This window comes from Aethalodelphis obliquidens, unplaced genomic scaffold, assembly GCF_003676395.1.
Source record: "Aethalodelphis obliquidens isolate GAN/ISIS:26980383/991018 unplaced genomic scaffold, ASM367639v1 scaffold2, whole genome shotgun sequence".
NCBI lineage: Eukaryota > Metazoa > Chordata > Mammalia > Artiodactyla > Delphinidae > Aethalodelphis > Aethalodelphis obliquidens.
The window spans coordinates 74,213,009-74,237,494 of NW_020837946.1; the positions used below are offsets into that span (position 1 = coordinate 74,213,009).

Consider the following 24,486-nt stretch of genomic DNA (forward strand, 5'->3'; position numbering starts at 1 on the left):
ATTCTACGTATAATTTGAGAAAAATTAAGAAATAGACTAAATCGTTATAATAGGATGAGATATCACCAGTTATCAAATGCAGAAGGTTTGGGGGGTTTTTTGTGGTATGGTTCTGTCGTGGGGGTTTTGCTGAACAATCCTTCCCAAAATATATTTTTTAAAATATACGGCACTATTGAGGGTAATTTATTTAATTTCTGACACTACATTTAAAACAACACTTTATTTTTGTTTATTTTTTTCATAAAAGCTGGAAAGTGTTGCAACTGAGAAGCTAAGCACAAGTTTATCTTAGAGGCAATAAACACAGCCTAAGGCCCTCCTTATAATTATGACAAGAGAAAGACTCATTTGGGCTTCATATGGCTTTGAGTCACAGAAACACATCTGCACTCTACCTTCCCTAGAATATGTCGATTGAGGAGAAATAAAAGAAAAGCAGTAGGAATAAAACAGTAGTGGTAAGTAACAGCACGCTTTAAGAAAGGGGACCTTTGTGCTCCAAATCTTCCCAGACCTGCTAATCAAACTTCGCAGACAAATTAATCAAAGCAGTTGATTGAACAGGAATCTGGACGGATCCAGAGATTCTGGGAGAAGGCTTGGAAAGGCAACATGCCCTAAGTCACCTAAGAAGACACCTCACGCACCACTGCACTTCCTCATCCAGTGGAGGCCCTCAAGGATTCTACAGACTGGAGGACAAAACAAAAAGATAAAGAGGAAATTATAACAGTGCTTAACAGGTGGATTAAAGATAGAGAAGAAGCTATAAGAGCCATGGGAGGCAGGAGCCAGACCTGAGAAGGTTTCCTGGAAACCACAGCTAAATCAGGTCAAGAAAGACTAATAGGCATTAGCTGGCTGAAAATGCCAGGAAAGGAGGTTGGCACAGCATGTGCTAAAACCAGAAGTCATTGTAGTGAATTGGTCAGCATACTACTTTCTTAAAAACGTGAGTTACACATCCAATATTTAAAAATTGTTCTCCATATCTGTGAGTCTAGTTCTGTTTTGTAACATTTGTTCACGTTTTTCAGATTTCACATATAACTAAAAATATAGAGTATTTGTCTTTATCTGACGAATTTCAATTAGCATAATACCCTCCAGGTCTATCCATGTTGTCACAAATGGGAAGATTTCACTCTTTTTTTATGGCTAATATTCATCGCATATATATACCACATCTTCTTTACCTATTCATCTGTCAGTGGACACAGGTTGCTTCCATATTTGCCTATTGTAAATAACGCAGCAATGAACACTGGGGTGCATGTATCTTATTGAATTAATGTTTTTATTTTCTTCAGGTAAATACCCAGGTCACCAGCGGGGAGAGGGTGGGAGGATGGGAGAAATAGGTAAAGGGAATTAAGAGGTCCAAACTACCAGTTATAAAATAAATAAGTCACAGGGATGTAATGTACACCACAGGGAATGTAGTCATTAATACTATACTAACTTTGGTGCATAATCTATAAAAATACCAAATCACTATGTTGTACACCTGGAACTAATATAACATTGTGAGTTAACTATACTTCAACTTAAAAATAATATAAATAAGTACCATAAATTGCTATATTTCACATAAAAATTAGGATTTCTATCTGACATCTGCTGAAACTGAACAGCAGCTGCTGCCCTTAGGCAGGGCTGTGCACCCTTGTTAGCCCAGGATTCCCACTCACTGGCTTCACACTTTTATCATCCCAGCCTGGCCCCTGCAGGCATATAAATTTGCTGAGCCTGGACTAAAGACAGGACAAGTCCAGCACTATCAGATTCAGGATCTATTACCTAATTCAGCCACTGACGTCAGAAGAAAGGAGAGCCCAAGACACAAAGCAAACTGCCTTGTGCCTAGCATAAGTCCAAGCACAGATCCAAAACAAAAAATTCTTATCTTGGTAGAATTAGGAGAATACCTAATATTTAATATTACTTTGATGTTGTTATTTCTGATTATATTTAATTATCGTGAGCTGTGGGGAAGTAGGTAGGGTTTTTTTTAACTTGTAAGCAAAGGTTCCTCTACATTTTAAAAACATAAAATTCCTCCAGCATTCTGATAGCAAACATATGGCTTTTGTCAAGAGGCTGGCACATAGAACACCTATACAGAATTGAAAGCCGAGTTCATAATCTTTGAGAGTTTACATCCCAGAGAACAAAATGGGATTCAGAATGAGATCAGTTTTACTATGTCTGTACACCATTAGACTTGCAAATTTAAAAAAATATATATCCTAGACATTTGCAACTTCAGGTGAGACCGAAAACGAGACCTAATAATTAGTGTCTATTTCTGAAAGAAATGCATACTTAAAGACCACATGCAATTAACAACCAGGTTGTCCTGTAATCATGTAGAGTAATAACTGGAGAATAAAGCAGGGTTTCATGCAAATCACTTCTTACTGCAACTATCACTCTCTCTCTCTCTCTTTCTCTCACTATGTGATTGAATCATATATATTGATAATGGAATCATTAGATTTAAGGGGAATGGCTTCATGTTTTGTTGTCACTGAAAAATACCATATTCCATATTCCTGGAAAGGAAATGCAATAAGCATCTCCTTAGAATGAATCCTAAGATGTTTTAATGACCTTTCACCTCCTGAATCACTTTGATTCTAAACAATGGTGTTTCTTCTTATACTTACAGGACAGTAAGCAACATTTCTCAATATAAACATACTGGGTGAGGGATTCATGATTACTCAGTAGGAAGACTGGCTAATAGGTGGACCGTCATCTCCACTGGGGACCAGACAAGAGAAAATAAAACAAGTCCATCTTTCTAGGGTGGCTAAGAAACGAGCTCTAGCTCACCTTGAAGGTGCTATCGCGCCTTTAAGTGGTGGTGATTCCTTTAAGAAATCGCAAGGAAGCTCTTTTAATACCAATCACAACATAGCCAAATCATTAAATTATACAACTTCTTTATAGCTGAAAAATAGGGAAAACCCTTTGGCTTTGTCTGAATCTACTTCAAATAAAATCACATAACTACGTGATCTGAGGTTTGAGGGATACGTTTTACCAGTTTTCAAATAAGTATTTTAAAGACATAGAATATGTGTTTGGAGGTGTCTGAACTTGATATTGCTCTTCTATTCCAATAGTGTGCTGAGAATGAAAGGATCTAGAGAGGGAGCCTGAGAGCAGGGAGTGCAGAGAGGGAAGAAGAGCTGCTGCTAGCCCACACAATAAGTCAGGTCCCTTGGGTCTTACCATGACACCGAAGTGGGGCTTCCCTGGTGGCGCAGTGGTTGAGAATCTGCCTGCTAATGCAGGGGACACAGGTTCGAGCCCTGGTCTGGGAGGATCCCACATGCCGCGGAGCAACTAGGCCTGTGAGCCACAACTACTGAGCCTGCCCGTCTGGAGCCTGTGCTCCGCAACAAGAGAGGCCGCGATAGTGAGAGGCCCACGCACTGCGATGAAGAGTGGCCCCCGCTTGCCAAAACTAGAGAAAGCCCTCGCACAGAAACGAAGACCCAACACAGCAAAAATAAATAATAATTTTAAAAAAAAGGAGGGAGTCATCCTTTGACCAGTGAGGAAACGGAGTTTTGTTATTCTTTGGGCAAGTAACTGAGAGAATCAGAATCTGATCCCTGGTTTGACTCCAAATCCCATGTCCTCAGCTCTGCTAGGTTATCTTTCCCTGTATGTGTGGGTTACCTAGGGCTCTAGGTCCACCCGCCTTGCAGGCACCAGCGTTGCAGGGAACAGCTGATGGCAGCCAGTGGAATCAGAAGTCTGAGAGAACCTGCTTTGCCCATGGCCAGACACCCCAGGCAGTGACACCGAGGGTTCCACGAAATAGCACTTTTCCTTAAAAACCTCCCTAACACATACATTTGGAAATGGATACAGAACTGAAATGGGACTCACTTTCCCCCCCCATCCCTCTCAGGTGAATAAAATGCTGACCCAATGAGCCAAAGGACCATTTCCAAGTTTCTCAATCCAGATGGCCCTTGGCTGCATTTTAATTTTAAGTTCAAAATAGTTTGGGGTATAATTTGTGATGCACGTTTTCCATTTCTCGGTGAATTATTTCATCAAATATATACACATTTATAATTTTTCTAGTTTATACTCACAAGCATATAATTGGATCTCAGAACTTCTTTGTTGAAAAATCACAAATTTTGAAATAAAGCATGTAAAATTATTTTGCCTAACATTGTCTAACATCTTAAAGCATCTATTTTCTTAATTTGCAAACTCTACCAAAAGGGGGCCTACCTAGCATTAACACAATGTAACTATTAAGCTGGAGAGGGAAGCTAGTAGACTTTTCCCAAAGCATTTCTAGAAAGTTTCCTCAGTCCCACAATATCTCTAAAAAGTTTCTTAAGGAGGCCTTAAAATGGATAAATAGTTGAAAGTGAAATGCAAAGTCAAATCAAAATGAATGTCAATGTTGCTCAGTTAGCAACAGCCTACAAGCTCACCAGCTGTCAACGCTAATCATAGCTCAGTCGTTGACTCACTGTGTGACCTATCGCAGTACAGTTAACCTCGCGGATTTTGTATGCCAGCAATAAAATAGCATCACAAACTCCTCGAAGGCCTGATGTGAGTTATAACTCAAAGATATTGCCATGGCCCCACTTTGGGAGCGAAGTGTTAAATAAAAACCAAAATTATAAGGAAAATGATAGGATGCACTTCAAAGAACATTTCCAGCTCTGTCTGCATAATTTCAGTACTTTCATGAAACAAGCCTCTAAGAAACGGTTAACCATATAGAGTTAGTTTCAACTCGCCTTATGGAAAATACAATGTGTTCAGAATCCTCATCGAGCTTTAGATATCAGACACAGCCCCAACATATTTAGTTGTGTTTCTAGGAGAAAAATAATTCTTCCAGGAATCTAGGCACAGGGTTCTAAACAAGAGAAGAAAATGAATTATACAGTCTTTGACATAAACTCTAACAATAAAACTGTTATCAAAAAAATGCAGCTTATTTGTCAAACTGATTAGAAATTAAAGTCAGGACACAGATTTAATGGCTGGATGCTTAAAACTTTTTCTCTTCTTCCAGAGAACACTGCTGGATTACACTTCCCACCCTCCCTTACAGCTGGCTAGAAATGATCCAGTGGGTCAAAAAGCTATAAAACATGGAGAAGCCACTAGAATAAAGGGACATAGGTCTGTGAATGACTACAAGAAACAATTCCCCACCTATTCACACTGAAGTGTAATGTGAGTAAGGAAGAAACCTTCATTATAAGCCACTGAGCTCTGGGAGCTGCTTATTACACCAATTAGCTTACTCCACTTAATACACAAATAGGAGATATATTTAGCATTACAACCCAAGATTTGCAATTCCCATACTTTGTATACAGTCCAGAATCTTCCTCTGACGGGTTAGACCCCACCATATATAGAAAAATAAATCCATAGAGATAAAGCTCCAAAAGGACAGATAATCAAATGCAAACCATGGTGCAGAGACATTTCTTCCTTCACATTTAACGTAATGCTGATGCTGACAGCTCTCTAAGCAGGCAGATGAACCTTGAAGACTATTATTTAACCACTAGTCCTTTCTCCTCCTAAATAATACATTCTTCATGTGGTCTCTAACACTACAGTTCCCACCTAAACATTAAAATCAACAGAAATGAAGACTGTTTGAGAACAGTTCCTGTTACAGCACTTTTATAAGATGTTTTTAAGAGAAATGCTGTTTATGAACCTATGAAAAATGCCTCTGGAGATGTAAGACTGTTTACTCAGAGAGGACAAACGAGTCTGGTAGCCAGAACTACCTCACAAAGTTAAAAGCAATCTGGTAAGCAGAAAGCCAACGTGTCAGGTGATAATTTCAGCTACATTAGTGCTCGGGAAGATTTCTACTGATTTCAGACCCACAGATACTCTTTAGCTTAGGAGCCAGAAGAATGTTTACAACTGAGGTTAAATTCTTAAAGATACTAAGTGCATTCAAAAAATAAATAGTTATATTCCATCAAAGATACTATTGAAAAGTGATACTTAAGTAGAATTTTTACAATTGAAATTTTCTCAGTTGACACCTTGTCCTAGATGTTATGCTTATGATTTTAAGTATAACTTAAAAAAAATTTAAAGCACTTTTAGTTTTACAAAAAAAATTGAGAGGACATTCCAGAGATTTCCCATATACCTCCTGCCCCACATACAGCTTCCCCCATTATCAACATCACTCACCAGAGTGGCACATGTTTTACCAAAGATGAACCTACACTGATACATCATAATCACCCAAAGTCAGTAGTTTACTTAAGGGTTCACTCTTGATGTTGGACATTCTGTGGTTTTGGACAATGTATAATGACATGTATCCATTATCACAGTATCACACAAAGTATTTTCATTGCCCTAAAAATCCTCTGTGATCTGCCTATTCATCTCCCTGCATACATCCCTGGCAACCACTGATCTTTTCACTGTCTCCAAAGTTTTGCCCTTTCTGGAATGTCATATGGCTGGATTCATACAGTGTGTAGTCCTTTCAGATTGGCTTCTTTCACTGAGTAATACGCATTAAGGTTCCTCCGTGTCTCCTCATGGCTTGATGGCTCATTTCTTTTTAGTGCTGAATGATGTTCCATTGTGTGGATGGACCACAGTTTATTTATTCATTCGCCTACTGAAGGCCATTTTGATTGATTCCAAGTTTTGGCAATTACGAATAAAGCTGCTACAAATATCCATGTGCAGGTTTTTGTGTGGACATAAGTTTTCAGCTTCTTTGGGTAAATATCAATAGGTGTGACTGCTGGATCATATGGTGAGAATATGGTTAGTTTTGTAAGAAACCACCCAACTATGGCATTCCAAAGTGGCTGTGTCATTTTGCATTCCCACCAACAATGAATGAGGGTTCCTGTAGCTCCACATCCTCACTAGTATTTAGTGTGCTTATGATTTTGATTGGTTGTGCTTATAATTTTTTAAAATTTATTTATTTATTTTTGGCTGTGTTGGGTCTTCGTTTCTGTGCGTGGGCTTTCTCTAGCTGCAGCTAGTGAGGGCCACTCTTCATCGCGGTGCGCGGGCCTCTCACTGTCGCGGCCTCTCGTTGCGGAGCTCAGGCTCCAGACGCGCAGGCTCAGTAGTTGTGGCTCCGCGGCATGTGGGATTTTCCCGGACCAGGGCTCGAACCCGCGTCCCCTGCATCGGCAGGCAGATTCTCAACCACTGTGCCACCAGGGAAGCCCTGCGCTTATAATTTTGATTTCTCTTTGATTGATATTCATCTTAAGGTTTCTCTAACCTCTACCAGTTTCTCTGGCCAGCAGTTAATGTAAGCAGCATCATGCCAATAAAAAGCTCAGCGATTTATAGAAACCTGGTGCTGTATCTCTCTTATTACGCCAAACAAGGCTAGGTCTATTTCAAATATTTTATATCCTGTATGGGGGTGGGGGGGGGAAAGAAAGAGGTATAATAGATACTAAAGACCTGCTAATGTGTCAGGTACTGTGATCATTATCTTGTATATTCTGAACTGGTTAGTGCTTGGCAGGGGAGAAAAGCCTGGGAGTAAAGTGACAGTATCCTTACCTTATAAAGAAACTAGAGTTCTGGAAACTTTCATAACCTGTGCACAGTAACAAGCTCACCAAAACCCGGCCACACTTGCTCAACAGACACATTCAGGGAGCTAAATATCTTTTCATTTGAGGATCCATTAAAAATAACCCCCAAAGTAGATCTTACTTTGACTAGATATAATCATGCCATTATTTTTTTGCTGCTGCACCAATCCTATCTTTTGAATTTGGGGTCATTGGTACTACCAATCAAAAGACCCTTGTTTACTAGGATCTCTTACAAATAATGTATTGAGAGGGAGAGACTGAGAGTAAAACAATGTTCTCAAAATTCCTATGGATTTTAACTTTCATACTTCACTTTGCCTCGCATTAGCATAAGTAGTTTTCCTCACAAAGGTGGTATATAGGTTTACTTATAATTCAACTCACCTAATCCTATCAACTCACTAACATCACCACTATCGTGGTTTTCATGTTCCCTTCATTACCATGCATAACAAAGTAAACTATAGCCTTTAGTAATCCACTCAAGGTATAGGCTGTCTCTTACAAAGTGAGAGGCTATTTTGCAAAGCATGAAGATCCTGTCGTTAACAAATATTACTACATCATTGGCTTTAGGAAAGAATAAGTTTAATTGTATTCCCCTTCAAGCTAAATTCTGATTTACCCTCAAAAACCAGGTTTACACCCCCCCCCCAAAAAAACAGAGCTTTCTAAATTGTTTCACCATAGAATTACAACAAATAGTGTTGTACTATATATTCATTAATTTATCAAAAAGACTATATTCACATAACTTTTTAGGAACATATCACCATATAAATCAAGTCTGCCGTAAATTATATAAGCTTAAATAGAAAAAAAAACCACAGTGGGAACTTCAAGGAATTTATTACTTACAACAGGAAGAAAGTTTAAGCCAATAATTGGTGTTGTCTACCTTGTTATTGGCTCATCTTCAGATCAGGAATCAAGTAGAAGAGAAAACAGAAGGGTGTTTGTGTGACCGTTTGTAGCCATTCTCCTACAAGCTCAGATGAAGGACAGGCCATTTGCTACTAAACCTCAAAGTCTTAACACGGTATCCCTGAACCCAAGGGTCTCCAAAGATGAGAGCAACTTTCGTGCTCACTATATATTCATATAGTTATTCACACTTTATGTTCATATCCCCTGGGAATAACTAACACTTTTGGCAAGTTTACTATATTCCAGGAATTCTCCCAGGCTTTACTGCTCATCAACAGTCCTATGAGGGAAGTAGCACTGTTCTCCCCATCTTGCAGATGGGGGAAAAATGAGGCCTAGAGAATTTAAGAAAATTGCCCATAGTCACTCAGCTGTTCAGAAGCAGAGCTGGGTGTCAGATTCAGACAGTCTGCAAAGACGTTCCAAAGATTGTGTTCTCGTCCTTTCTGTTACGTTGCTATGAACAGAACATCGACGAGAATCTCTCATTTCCTTGATTCTAATAATATCACTCCTCACACTGAGGAGAGATTCCCTGCCTATGCATGGTGCAGAAAAGAAGAAAAAAACATTCACATCTGGGCTTTGAGAAAGCTCTCTGTGGTTCTCAGGCTTCACCTCAGAGCTGGCTCACAGAGCCCACCACACCTCCAGAGTGGGTAATGGAAGGAACAGTTTGAGCATGAGAGGCCCACCCTCAGCCCTAAAGAGATCTTTGTTACATCAACCACACCGCTGGGGTTAAAAAGAAGCCCACACTGTTACATCAGTTTCCAGCTAGGACCTAGAAGGTATGAAAGAAATGTGGAGTTTAAAATTTTTTGAAGTTTCCAAAAAAAGGCCTTCAGTGTCTAATGAAAAGACAAAAGCCCGAGGCAGCCCTCAGTCAAAAGTTTGCAATCCTACCCTAGTTTTGCCCCCATTCTTCCCACCCCCCTGAGGAACCCTCCTGCAGCCCTGACTGTAACGCTCTCCACCACCATTCCTTGCTAAGGTTTACCGCCTCCGAAGCTACCCAGGGCCCTCTCTCCTAATTTAAACTCCATTCTCCCACCACCTTGGAATTAGAAAAGGAAGCTGTCCCATGAAGTAACACTTCCCTTTCACTAGACAGTAAGGACACCCAAGAAAAGCAAACTGTCCCGAGAGGAAGACTGGATGTCTTCTAGGTCCCTTCCAATGAAAAGTTTATTATTAAACAGACCTATACTAAACAGTGAATGACAAATACCTTACTCTTGAAAATCTGCACACCACTGTAGGGGTGTTTGCTTGCTACATCCCTGGTGGGATTTAAGATAGTGCTGGGGAGTTTATATCCCACTACACGGCCTCCTGTTCCTTGGCATACAGCTGGTCTGGGGAAAGGAAAAATCAAGAAGGCTTTGTGGAAACTTAGTCACCTACATGTGGGTGAGGAAACAAAAAGAGAGGGAAAATGGAATGAACAGGAAGCCTTTCCAAGACTACTCAAAAAAATCCTACATGTATCACTGGAGGGGGCCTGGAGTGTGGATGTCATTTGTGGTCACAAACCTCCTTCCCTGCAGGTGGACACAGTCAAAAGAGGCCAACATTCCATTCATCTTTCCCCCATCAGCTTCCTCGCTGGAATCGAGGATTTAGGTTGCCCAGCTCCAAAATATAATAATAATAACAACAACAATAACAACAGCTCTCTCCTTAGGCCATGATCTCCATCCTTTCTAAATCTGACCTTATCTCCAAAGAAAAAAAATCTCTAGGCCTCACTTGGGTCAACAGTGGAGACTCTTCACCACTGAAAAACATAACATAAATGTTAATAGTATGCTTGCATGAAGAAAAGCCACACCGTGAAGTAAAGTGGAACAAAAAAATCTTTGCTATCACCTCTAACCTCCAACCTGCCCACAAGAAATGCCAGTCTTCACAAATGTCTCTATTGCCTCACCTACGGTAGCTTTTATTCAAGCAACTGAGTAAAAGGTAAGTGAACCACATCTTAGTGGATTTCATTGTGTTTTCCATTTAATTAATCAAGAAAGTATATACAATAGTTTTCCTTTTATTCTTTTCCCTGCAAATACAAGCTAATTTAAAAGGGTTTTGTGAGCTGACCTAGCAGCTAAACACTTACAGCACTATCCCATCACCAAAGGTGCTGAAACAACTGACCAACTTTTACAATCAACCTGTTTGTATTTGGAATACGACCTCTGCCTGTATTTTAGGAAGGAAGCTTTGCACCAGGAATATCAAATGAGCACAAGCTAGGTGCCAGGGGATGCAGAGCTTCGAGTGCAGGAATGCCAGCAAAATGTGCCTCAGCTTAAAAGTCAGCAGACAGTTTTCTCGGCCATCAGTACCTGGGGCTTTCAAAACCAGCTTATTCTTAAAGGAGGACAGTTTATCGGTTGGAATCATTTCATAAAACTGGAAAAAAGATAAAAACACAAGCCAATACTTTAAGCATTGCTCTCAAGAAAAACAGAGCGTGCCTAGTCACATTTAAGGTCACAGCTTCTGTAAAATGTAGCCAAATAATGGGTGTCAAGGGGCAGGTTTTTTCTTGACTATTGAAGTCGGGAAAATTTCCTCCCCTAGAATGGCTCTGATTGGCAGATATTCTCTGAGAGAGGACAGCTGAGGCCTGTGGTCATTTTATGTCAATGGCTCAACTGAGATGGTCTCCTCCCCCCTCCTCACACACCCCTCTCTTTTTTTGCCAATCCCTGTGGTTACATCCAAAACTGCTACCCAAGATACGCTCACGGCAGTGGCTTAAAGGGACAGGAATCACTGCAAAAAGAATACACACACTTGGGCATATGTCTTATGCAACTCATTGATTGAATACGCCTATGGTGATTTTTCTCAAAAGAACTTGTCGGATTACAATTATAAATGACTTGAGACTGCTGGTATCTGTTTCGTTTGGCTATTAGGGTGGTCAGGATGTCTAACTTAGGAAGGAGAAAATGACAAAATGTCCCAGGAATCAACAGACCTTCATCTTGCTTGATTTTACTGACTAAAATTAACCCCTAACTTGATGGATGGGAGGCAGTATCAACTGCTTATTCTATTCTGTGAAGAAGAAGAGAAGTCAAACAACAACGGCAACAAAATATATTTCTGAAACAGTATTCCCTAGGTACAAAGTTAAGTGATAAACTCGGAAATAGAACATGCTTACTGTTGTTAACAGACATGAACCATGTACAAAGTTAGCAACAACTTACCATACTAGACATCGTGACCTTTGGCACTGGCACTATCCAATATCGTTTCAGATACCACTGGTAAAAGATGGCAGAAGTAATCTAATCTGTTTAAGTCCATGTCCCCAACAGAACTGCACTTCTAAAATAGCCTGAGCAAAAACAACATCTTTTCACACTTACTTTTAAGGAACCAAGGAAACATTTTAAAAGAAATAGTGCATCAAGCATGTTCAGCAGGTGAGAATGAGCTTCAATAGCAAGTCAGTAATACCTGCAACATGTATACCTAGGGAAACCTTAAGAGTAATGTGCTCTTATGAATGAATGAATGAATGAATGAATGAAAAAAACAAGCACAACCTGTTCAATATCGTCCATCTTTAGGAGGTAGCACTAGAAATTAGCTTCTTTTTTATTTATAAGCCAGCAAATTGATTCTTCTTAATATGTGTTTTTAACATGGTATTTCCCATTCAGGACATGGGACTCCAAGCAACGTGGCTGGCTCCACCACCATGTAGCACAAAGAAACAGAAACAACATGTACAAGACAGCCCAGGCAGGGCTTAAAGGTTCTCACAAAAATGTGGGATGTGAGTAGTTCATAGAGAGCCCAGCTACAAATAGCTTCCCAAATTCCTTCACCTCCATCTTTGAATTGGGAATGCACCAGCCAACTGGTATCACAAAATGCCCTAATGACATAGGGAAGGGGGAACAGGAGATTAATACTAACTACTGAGGTTAGTATTTCAACCCTGAAAAGAACAAAACCATTCACCAAAGTTATTTCCTGGCATCAATTTGAACTATGGGAAGGCATAGTTGTAGTGCAAAGGGGAAAAAAAAAACAAAATGAAAATAAACTGAACACTTTAAATTATTTGGAAACTTCATACCAATCTCATTTTCACAGCTTTCTGCCACTAAAAATTTTACCCAATATAAAGTAATAATACTACATAAGTAACTAAACCTTTCAGAAATAAACCCAAGATTCCGAGTTGAGCCTTTTGTATAGGCTCTTTCTTTTCCATTTCCTTTCTCAGCTGCCTGCCTTCTAATAAGACAAACTCTTGGCAGGAGCATAGAAGGTATCCAGACATTTGGATGAATTAGACAAGGAAAGTATAAATGAATAAACCCTGGCACTCTGAAATGAAGCAGTCTTTTAAAACCAAAGAGCCAAAACAGAGGCCAAATAATATAATGCTTTCTGACAAAGAAATTTACTTTTTAAAAAATGAGATATACACAGTTCTCAAGGATCATTAAGGCAGTATTCTAAATTAGTGTCTTTTTCAGATCAAGCTGAGACAGTAATTTTTAAACAATACCATTAGCCTACACACGCCCCATACACAGTTCTTTAACAGATTTGTTTCATATTATAATCAATACATGTACAGTTACTTACTTGCTTCCTTTTGTAATGAGCAAACTGAGAAAGGCCTAGAACAGTTGCAAGAGCACCTCCTCCAACAAGAATAGTCCCTTTCACTGCCTTTTGAAATGCCATTTCTTAGCCTACAGAGACAAAAAAAGAAACAAAAAAGTTATTTGGGATTTTTATCACACAATAATCCAATAACAAAAAGAGACTGCCTAGATTATGAAATTATGTTAAACTAGAAAAGAAAACACACAATAAGGAATTTGTTAACATACCAATTTGTATACCACAATTCAAAAACAATACACAAAAAAACCAAGAAACTGACTTTATAAAATGACCATCCAATAGGAATTAAAGAAAGAAAAATTCAGAGACAACTGAGGTTATTTACATGGTATAAAGTCAAGAGAGCGGTGAAAAGAAATGTGTACCTGACAAAACTGCATGCTGTACTTGCAAATTTGTTCAACCACTAATCCCCTCCACAAAAAGAACTGGTGGAAGTCTTCTGTCACTCAACAGGACAATGAACCTCATGCCCGCTTTGGGTTCTCTGGCAAGTGCTGAATTCCACTCTGGTAACAACTCCCTTCCTGAGTTTTCCCCTTCAGAAAGAAGCTCTCGCTAAAACCAAAAGCCAACACATTTACATTTCTATCCCTGGAAGAGTCTACACTTTACAGATAAAAAGTAAAAGAAAACCATGCCATGATCCTTCTACAAAATGACAGATATAACACTGCTATAATTCCTTTCATTAAGGGAACATAAAAAAAAAAAAAAAACGGTTTCTTCTAGCCAGAGCTGCATGGCACCAAAATTTCAAGGGGAAACCCAGATCAAGCACTCCTTCGTGCTCACTGTATATTTCTAAATAAAGTCTTGTACTGTGTTAGCTCTTGACTTTCTTTCTTCTCACTTGTTAAAAAAAAAAAATTCCACTATTGGATTGATGGAATTTCTTAATTTTTTTTTTTTGAGGACTTAAATAGTCTAACTTTTTCAGAAGCCAAAATAAATAAAATAAAATAAATAAAAAATAAAAATTCCAACGAAAAACATCTTACTCCCTTTTATTCTGATAAACAAAAAAACAAAAAAACAAAAAAACGATAACACTGTGTGATCACCTAAAAACAATTCTAACTTAGAGTTGATATTTAGCAATTTGACCTGCCTAAGTCTTTCACTTACAAAAGCAGCTGGCACACCCATGTGTTACAGGGAAGCCACTACCCTACTTTCCTGAATGGGTGGAGTTCTGACCTGTCTGGACAACATACCTTATGCTTTACAGATATCTCACAACTCAAATTATTTAATATGAAGTCAATTTTAACCTAGGATAGTAAAAAACATATAGTATCTCAACGTAAATTATGATACAGTTAAAAATGTTTGAGTTCAGGGACTTCCCTGGTTGCACAGTAGTTAAGAATCCACCTGCCAATGCAAGGGACACGGGTTCGATCCCTGGTCTGGGAAGATCCCACATGCCGTGGAGCAACTCAGCCTGTGTGCCACAACTACTGAGCCTGCCCTCTAGAGCCCGCGAGCCATAACTACTGAGCCCCTGTGCCGCAACTACTGAAGCCAGCGCACCTAGAGCCCGTGCTCCGCAACAAGAGAAGCCACCGCAGTGAGATGCCTGCGCACCGCAACGAAAAGTAGCCCCCACTCGCCATAACTAGAGGAAGCCCACGTGCAGCAATGCAGACCCAACACAGCCAAAAATAAATAAATAAATTTATATATTAAAAAAAAAAGTTTGAGTTCATGTTGACTGAATAGAATCTATTAGCATAACTATCCTAAATCAAAGAATTTCAAGTGCAGTTGGTAACTCTGACTCTACAGAAAATCCATTTTGGAATACTATAAATTATATACTAAAATAAAAGCTGGCATTTCTTAAAATTTTATTTTTCTTCCGATCTCATTCTTTTCTGACAAACTCCTAAATTCTAAGGCTCATCTTTATTTTTAAGATTCTCACCAGAAAAATATTTCACATGCGTATGTTCTTTACTGCTGGAGGTCTCTTCTTTCCCATCCCTTCTCTGAATCAACCATCCCCTCTCTCCCAAGTTATGCAAAAGAGTTGGTGTATGTTGGCTGGGGCTTCCATTCATCATTCAGTCAACCCTAAGAAAAACCTAACGTCCACGATTGTTCTGATGGTGAAAACCGCAATTGAGCCAACTTGGAAGGCACCCCTTTGTCAGAGCTCAGTATCACCATTCCTAGTACTGCTATAAACGTTCATATGGGTGCCTATCGCACAACAGAAACCCTAGCAGCCCGGAGACAGCATGCTATCCCCTGGCTAACTGGGCTTCCCTGACAATTAGAGACAGAGAATAGAGACCTAGTTCTAATTACCTGAACAATGCCTGTGCCCACCCCAAATAGATGGTAGCCTGGCAATCCCTTGGATGTGAGTTTTGTAGGTGGTTGACTTTAGCTCAGTATCATTGCTTCTGTCTTGTTGATGTCACTGATGACCTCACAAAGGACACCACACATCAGTATAGCTAACTGAGGGATGTCATACAACACAGTCATAAAGTGTCTCAGCAGAGGTGTTCATTCAGCCAGTTAAGTTTGGAGCTAGTTTTTCCAATTGTGTCGCTCCCTACATTCCCTGCTCACCTTATTATATTGCCTTAATTTGATTTTCCTGAAACCAAAACTTGCTAAGGAGGATATCTTCATGGATTTTCTCAATGAGCCACAAATACTATGGAAGAACTGCATTGACATATTATTTTGCAGAGTTATTGATAACATTGGCTATAATAAAGTTTCTTTTTTCAGTATTTTCATAAAATAACCTATGCTTAAATATTATTATTTCTATTGTGATCAAATTTATCCACAAGATAATCTAGCTGGTTGTAACGAATAAATCACTCTTACAAAAGCACAGAATCAGTCGGCTTCACCTGACTCTCCCAAGATGATGATGATAATGATCATCATCATCATTAATGTTATAATGACAATAGTTGCCATTTATTGAGTTATTTGCTAGGTAATGGGTACCATGCTTTTAATTCTTTATATATATCAGCTCATATCACCCTCACAACATCCTAATTTCATAAAAGAGGCACTTGCAGTTCAAAGAGAGTAGGGGATTTGTCCTAGGTCATTCCCTAGTAAGTGACAAAGCCACAGCTTAGTCTTTGCTCCTAATCACTAGGTGGTTCTGCCCTGCCTTTGCTCTGAAAAGTCAACCTCTCCCCAAGAGCCACACCATATTTTGCTATTACTCAAGAAAGCCCTATTCACAAGCAGTCACCCAAAGTGTACAGTCCCTTGGCATTAGATTTCTCTAAGGCAATGAGGAAGACTCTGACAAAATATCTGCTAGTAACCTTCCGCCAGATGATGTAAAAACTTTGTTCTAATGTTGACAGAAAGAAATGTAAAACCAGATTAACGTTAAACTATGTGCTGTGAACTACTTATACCCACTTACATTCCATTATAAGGAAAAAAGTTTTCACAATGATGACAAAGAGGAAAAGATTGCTTCCTTCTACATAAAAGCTACAACCAGGAAGTTAGCAAAGACTGGGAATAAAAATGTCAATAAATCTTTACCTTTTGCAACTAAAAGTATGAGAAAGTCAGAGGTAGAAGAGAAAACCAGAGGTAGAAAAGGAAACCAGAGGTAGAAAAATCAACTAAAAGTAAAATTAGCTTAGTTATCATAGCCTGATGTCTATGTTAAATAGCCTGTGAATAAATCACGTATACATTGACTCAGGACTGGCTCCTGCATTTGCACAGACCAATGCCAGCCCTCTAATTCTTGCAAGGAGAACACCAGGCAACTAAATAAAACCTTAAACAAAGTTAGTCAACTAAATATATCTGTGAGTTTATCAACTGCTCTCAAGGGGTTTGCAATCAATTTGGAGGATTAAATATCAAAGTCTGTCTTATAACAGTCTTATAACTAGTTGTGCTACACTGAATGTTACTAATACTCTCATAGACAGAAGACCCTGAATAGCCAAAGCAATCTTGAGAAAGAAGAACAAAGCTGGAGGCATCTCAATTCCTGACTTCAAACTATATTACAAAGCTATCATAATTAAAACAATATGATACTGCCATAAACACAGATACATAGATAAATAGAACAGAATAGAGAGCCCAGAAATAAACCCATGCATACATGGTCAATTAATTTTCAACAAAGGAGCCAACAATATACACTGGAAAAATGACAGTCTCTTCAATAAACAGTGATGAGAAAACTGGACCAGCCACATGCAAAAGAATGAAACTAGACCACTTTCTTACACCATACAAAAAAATCAACTTAAAATGGATTAAAGACTTAAATGATAAGACCTGAAACCATAAAACTCCTAGAATAAAGCATAGAGGGTAAGCACCTTAACATTGGTCTTGGTGATGATTTTTTTTTTTAATTTGATACTAAAAGCAAAGACAACAAAAGCAAAAAAAAAAAAAAAATGAGTGGGACTACATCAAACTAAAAAGCTTCTGTACAGCAAAGAAAACCATTAACAAAATGAAAAGGCAACCTAATGAATGGAATAAAATATTTGCAAAACATATATTTAATAAAGGGTTAATATCCAAAATATATAAAGAATTCATACAACTCAATAGCAAAAAAAAATTCAATTTAAAAACAGGCAGAATGACTAAGTAGACATTTTTACAAAGAAGACACACAAATAGCCAATAGGTACATGAAAAGGTGCTCAACATCAATAATCATCAGGGAAATGCACATCAAAATCACAATGAGATACCACCTCACACACACACATGCACACAAAGTGAGGTAAGTGTTGGCAAGGATGTAGAGAAAAGGGAACCCTTTTGCACTGTTGATGGGGATGTAATTAATGTAGCCACTATGTGAAAACAGTATGGAGGTTCCTCAAAAAATTAAAAATAGAACCACCATATAATCCAGCAATTCCACTTCTGGGTGTATATACAAAAGAAACAAGATCACTATCTCAAGGAACTATCTGTACCCCCATGTTCATTCCAGCATTATTTGTAATAGCCAAGACATGGAAACAATCTAGGTGTCCATCAATGGATGAATTGATAAAGAAAATGTGATACACACACACCTCAACACATACACACACACACAGAGGAATATTATCCAACCATGAAAAAAGAAGGAAACCCTGCTATTTGCAATAATATGGATGAAACTTGAGGGCATTATGCTAAGTGAAATAAGACACACAGGGAAAGACAAATACAGTATAATCTTACTTACATGTAGAATCTAAAAAAACCCCAACTCACAGAAACAGAGAAGAAATTGGTGGTTGCCAGAGACAGGGGGTGGGAGGTGAGAGAAATGGGTGAAGGTGGTCAGAATGTACAAACTTTCAGTTATAAGATAAATAAGTTCTGGGGATGTAATGTACAGCAGTTGCTAAGAGAAGAAATCTTCAAATTGCTCATCACAAGGAAAAGAAATCATAACTATGTGAGGTGATGGATGTTAACTAAACTTACTATGATAATCATTTCATTTTATATATATATATATATATATATACATATATAATGTTATATATGTTATATAATCATTATGTTTTATGTTATATAATCATTATAATGTTATATAATCATTGTTTTATGTCTTAAACTAATACAATGTTACGTGTCAATTTTATCTCAATAAACCTGGAAGAAAAAAAAACATTTAAATTACAGCCAAAAGAAAGAAATAGCTCAAAGTGGAGATAGGGAATCACGGTAAAGCACTATCTGATAACCATTTTCATCAACCAGAAGATATAGCGCAGAATAAAACTAAGATGCTATTTCTCCTTTGTTCTATTCTAACTCAAGCACTGAGTTATCATGCCCTCAAAGAAAGAAAGGAATCACTAAATGGACAGTGATTATACTTCACCTGAATTTCTGTGACTTGGGTTCCCTCAAAATGAGTGGAAGGGCTGGAAGGGTTTATAAATAAAGCAGGCTGTTAAATTACATTATTTACTAAACCATGTCAATATCAAATTGAAAAAAAAAAAATCGGTGACTATCCAGTCAAGATGGCACAGTGAATTTATGCTTCAGCTCATCCTGTATGCTCTAAATGCACGGTAATGACAAAATAGGAAAAAAAAAAACAACATACACACAAACATAGATGCACATACATGCTCTGATAGAAAACAAGGTACTATATCATTGCAGTGAAAAGAGATTAATTCTCACTAAATGATTAAAGAAGGTTTCAGAAGACAGGATACTTGAAAAACCTCTTGAAGAAAAAAGGATTTGGAGGGAGTGAGTATGGGCAGGTCTGGATTGAGAAAGATTTGGAGGAGAAAGAGAACATCATGGTAATGTTCAGGAGGCATGCAAGTTGTTATCTGGTTTGGCAGGAGACGATGTTCATTTGAAAATGAGGTTTAAAAAGAAGTCCAGGGCAAGAGATAAGAACATTCTGTACATGTGAAATAAGATATTTTTCTATGATATTCTGTTGGCCATGAGAGCTGAGATTCCAGATGAAAGAAACAAGCTGCTTCATCTCATGACTTATGAAGAATGTTCAAGTAGATTTTGGTGTTGAAGCTTATGATGAAGACTGAGGGACCAACTGGAAGGCAATAAAATAGTCCCCACATGAGAAGACGAAAGCCTGGTTTAGGACAACACTGAAAAGTACTAATGCAGACATTGATGCTTTGCAGAAATCTCTAATGACAGCACTCAATTAGAGACCATTACAGAATCTGACAAGTGATTACAGAAGGAAACAGGAAGAGACTGAACGTCATAAGGGGCTTTAGCCTGGGTAACTGGGGATTTGCCCCAACATTACAACATTAAGAATCAGAAAGAGAAGCAAGTTTAAGGGAGGAGAGGAGTTCATTTGGAAGCAAAAATATTTAAGATCTTGACAGAACACCTACAGAGAGAAAACAGCAAACATATAGATAGGAGGGTCTTAAACTCACAAGAGTCGTCATAGCTAAAGCTATGGTGTGAGGAATTTTCTGCCTAAAACTGACAGATGTACCTGCTCACAGTAAAATGTACTTATTGCCAGCAAAACAAAAACTGGACTTGCCACTTCTCAAAGTTTGCTGACCCATGCTTCTAGCTAACCCTGCAACTTATCTGGCTCCACAGGATTCTTGGCTGTCCTTTTAGGACTCTCATTATAGATAGAGCGACTTCGACAATGAAGACAACCGCTCAGACCCTATCTTAAATAGTTCCTGAGCGCTCACCACTTCTGCCGTCCTCCTACTCATTGGTAAGGCTACGCTAACAGTTAAATCATGCATTTAGATGACTTAACCACACACTTGAGAATTTAAAACAAGAAATAACCACCCACTGGAAACGGCTGGGGTTCCCCTTGGCAACTACTCATAAGCAAATTTATTCCAGAACAAAAGCACACTTCCTGGCCCCGGAATTCTCAAAATAGAGTCCTCAAACTCCTCTCCCTGTCTTGCAGTCCTAGCTTCTCTCTTAATTCAGCATAAATAAAAATCTATCCAAAGAGATTTATCACTCCTCTGTGGAAGGATCCCTTCACTTCTACAAAAACTCCCCTATCCTCTGATCTCTTGCATAGAATCAGCTATTTCCATTTTAACCTCCAGGCTCTCCATTAATTTAAGAAAAATTGAGACTTCTCAGGGTTTTGAGTCTTATGCCAGCACAGATGCAAACATATTTCTTTCCATCCCTCACAAGAATTATCAGTGTGGGTGCTGGGGAGGAAGGAGGATAGCTCAAAGATAATTTTCAGAAGAGTCATTTCAACCACAAGCCTTGTCCCTGGAACATGTGTTCTCTAGCAAGATATAAAGGCATTCCATGACCCTCTGATCACCTACACTGAGAACCCAAGATGAACAAGGCATTTAAAACATAAAACTCCCAGAATGTAACCTAGATGTAGCATGTGCTACTTCACTCAGCCCTTTACCTAAGCAGATGCAGGTCCAAAGGTAGGAAGACACTCCTTACGCTTCAGTTGTGCAGCCACCCCCCTTGTGGCTGTGCATGGAAAGCCTCCCCCTCATCTATTTTGAGTCATGACACTTCGTCAAACCCACAGATGGCACAAGTCAGAGCGCAGGGCCTCAAGATCCACCTGCACACAAATTCAGTGACTTAAGGGAGAAAGTTGCATGAATCTTACTAAGTAAGGGTGCAGGGCCTCATCAGAGGAAGTCCTACCCAGAAAGTCATGGAACTTGACAGCAAGTTCACAGCAAAATGGAAGAACAGGGAGTGAACGCAAAAGCACCTTCCCACCCAACTAGTTTTAACTATAAAAGTCAAGGTTTTGGGGGTGCTTTGAACTAGGCATGTTTCAACAAAGCAAACCCTTTATTCTTCCAATTGATGTGATAGCAAATGTTATGCATACTTTCCTATAAGAAAGAACATCACAGTTTAGGCACACCGAGCCTAAGCCTGATCAAGTGCTTACACAAACAAGTACCGATCAAAGCACACCAAGTACTACTGCCTCTCTCCCCGAGGTTGACTTTATAGAGGGGAGAATGATTAGCGCTCTGCCTACAAACGCATCCTCCCCAGCCAAGCAGAGAGGAACTTCTGCACACATACATCTTACACAGCAGCATGTGATCCCTACAGAAACACAGAGTGAGCCCTCAAGCATGCTTTTTGAAAGCTGTCAGACATAAATGAACAAAACAGTCAACATCAGAGGCCCGTCAGCCTGTTCTCTGCAAACAGAGAGGAGCCCTAGTCCATAAACCGAAATTGAATCATTCTTTTTTTCAGTTGCTTTAAACATTTTTGAAAAGGATTTAGACCAAGTCCTGATAGAAAATGGACCTAAGGATCATCCACAAAAGATTATCCCCATGGAAATAATTGAATGTATCAAATCCTGAAAACACAGGAGACGCTTAAAAGTGTCTTCACCTTCCCTAGGCCTTCCTCTGTTGTGTGCATATATATATATTTATATATACACATACATACATACATATATATTTTTTCCCTAAGCCACAAACACCATAATAACAATGATAACGATTTACAGCCTACAGTTGTAAAAATTACATACACTGAACAGGATATCAAAGGACAAACAAAAAGATTTTTCTGAAATCATTGAGAAAAGCATTCTCCTGAAAAACAAGATAAATGAAAGGACCATGTAAAAGTCAGCACAAAACTTACAAATGTAATGAGTCCGCAGACTCTGGATGCCCAAAATTTTGGCCTGTGGCTGATGAGGAAGCTCAGCAACGTAATCACACATGGCTGGCACAGCATCCGAACCCTAGCTTGGTCCCTGTCTTCCACACCCTATCCAAAAGCCACACTGCTTTAGGGAAGGGCAGGTTCCATTTCCAATCAATTTCCCCAGGAAATCCCTTGCCTGAAGGGCCCAACCCAAAAGATAGAAAAAAAAAATCTCAATGACTGGAGAGCATTTTAAGAAAGACAAAAGAGACAGAATCGGGCAACAAAGAGAAAAATGAAAGAAGACAAACACTATATTTGTATTGGTCCACATAGCTTCAAGCCAGAAGGTAGTTTGGAAATGATTCCTACTAGTCACTCTGGGGCACCTTTAGGTCAATTATATCATTTTAGAACAAACACAACACACAGCTACAGATGACGGAGAGAGAGGTTAGCCCAGGACCATCCCTCAGGCTCAAAGGACAGCAGGCGCCTGGAAGCTTGACAGAAGGAGTTGGCACAGAAAAGGGCTGCGCTGGTTTCAGAGGTTCAAATCAGACTTTAAGAAATGTAAGCCAAGGCACCCCCCCAAAAAAAGAGGAGAAAATAAAGTCAACCATTTAAAATGAGCCAGTTAGAAGCCTCTGTTTATAAAAATTCAACTCAAACATTATCACATGAATTCTTTTGGTGTAATTTTTGTTTTTTTTTAAATTTAATATGCAATGCCACAACCAATTAAAGCATTTACTTCCCAAAGTCCTCCAAAATGAAAACGTATCAAAAGGAAAGAAGGTCCCAGAGGAACAAGAGGATACATGCTCACACTCTAACTGTCGTTTATTATGTAAGACTCAATTTTAAAAAAATAAATAGGGTTGCCAAGGTAACTTCCGTATTATGTATTTATGTTTTCTGCCATTTCTAAAATGCATACCAGTACTATAAAGTCACAGATTTGACCCTTTTCTCTTATTTTCATAAGGCTCACTCTAGAATTACAAGAAATCAATGAAGCCCATCTCAACTAATAATAGATTTATATTCATTAAATGCAAATGATCATAGTTTAATTCATAATGGAATGATTTCCACTGTATTTGCTCTCCATAGACTTGCTATTAAAAATCATGAAGAGCTATAATTAGTTCATGCAGGTGAACTTGTATTCCATTTTAAAATCATTTTAAAACTGAAATTAATATATATTCTCTATCATCTTAGATATGTTAATGGGTTTTTGTTTAAAGTTGTAAAATCCTATCAGTGATTTTCCATAAAAATATATGTCTGCCTTCTTTGTTTACCATATGTAATTTAAGGTAATCCTGAGAGGCATAAAATAAAATGCCCCTTATAAGAGAAATTCTGGAGCATTCCTTCCCCAAAATGCCCACCCCTTATAAAGACACAAGTCAGGTTACGGAATTGAGCGGATAGCATGCCAACTATGAAATAATAAACTTGCATTTATGTATCAACTAATAAGAAATGCCTCACTTAAAAAGAATACAGCATACAATGAAAAAAGCTTTAATTCTGTCTTGAAGAAGAAGAAATGTTACCAGTGAATCACACACAAAAATAATTCTTTAGGCAAACAGACCACACTAGTCCTGTGATTTTTTTTTTTTTTTTTTTTTTTGGCTGCGTTGGGTCTTCTTTGCTTTCTCTAGTTGTGGCGAGCGGATCGTTGTGGTGCGCGGGCTTCGCCTGTTGCAAAGCACAGGCTCTAGGCACGCGGGCTTCAGTAGTTGTGGCACACAGGCTCAGCAGCTGTGGCTCGCGGGCTCTATAGAGCAGGTTCAGTAGTTGTGGCGCACAGGTTTGGCTGCTCCGCAGCATGTGAGCTGTTCCGGGACCAGGGATTGAACCCATGTCCCCTGCATTGGCAGGCGGATTCTTAACCACTGCGCCATCAGGGAAGTCCCAGTCCTGGGCTTCTTGCAGTCTTTCTGCCCCTTTACTAACCCTATTGTTGGGTTAGGAAAATGGCTCACATTCTTCTAGCAGCATAAACCCCCTTTTTTTAGATTTGACATTCTGTTATAGAGTCTACTTCAGTAATTAAGACAAGATAAAACCCTTTACTTTGTTATAGAATAAA

The 24,486-nt window shown here is 38.8% G+C and overlaps 1 protein-coding gene across 6 annotated transcripts in view; it reads right to left on the reverse strand.

Annotated features, from left to right (window-relative positions):
- The window catches only part of GPD2 (glycerol-3-phosphate dehydrogenase 2), a 133,519-nt gene that overhangs the window by 85,112 nt on the left and 23,921 nt on the right, over positions 1–24,486 (reverse strand). For 5 of the 6 annotated variants that reach the window (XR_003438033.1, XM_027131040.1, XM_027131006.1 and 2 more), the window contains exon 2: positions 13,176–13,285. Coding sequence is in view for 5 of the 6 variants with exons in the window: in XM_027131040.1 (XP_026986841.1) it covers positions 13,176–13,277 (102 nt within the window). In the remaining variant the exon portion in view is untranslated. Of the gene's footprint in view, positions 1–13,175; positions 13,286–13,585; positions 13,605–24,486 lie in introns of those variants that run through there. The other variant, XM_027131034.1, reaches the window with a different exon arrangement.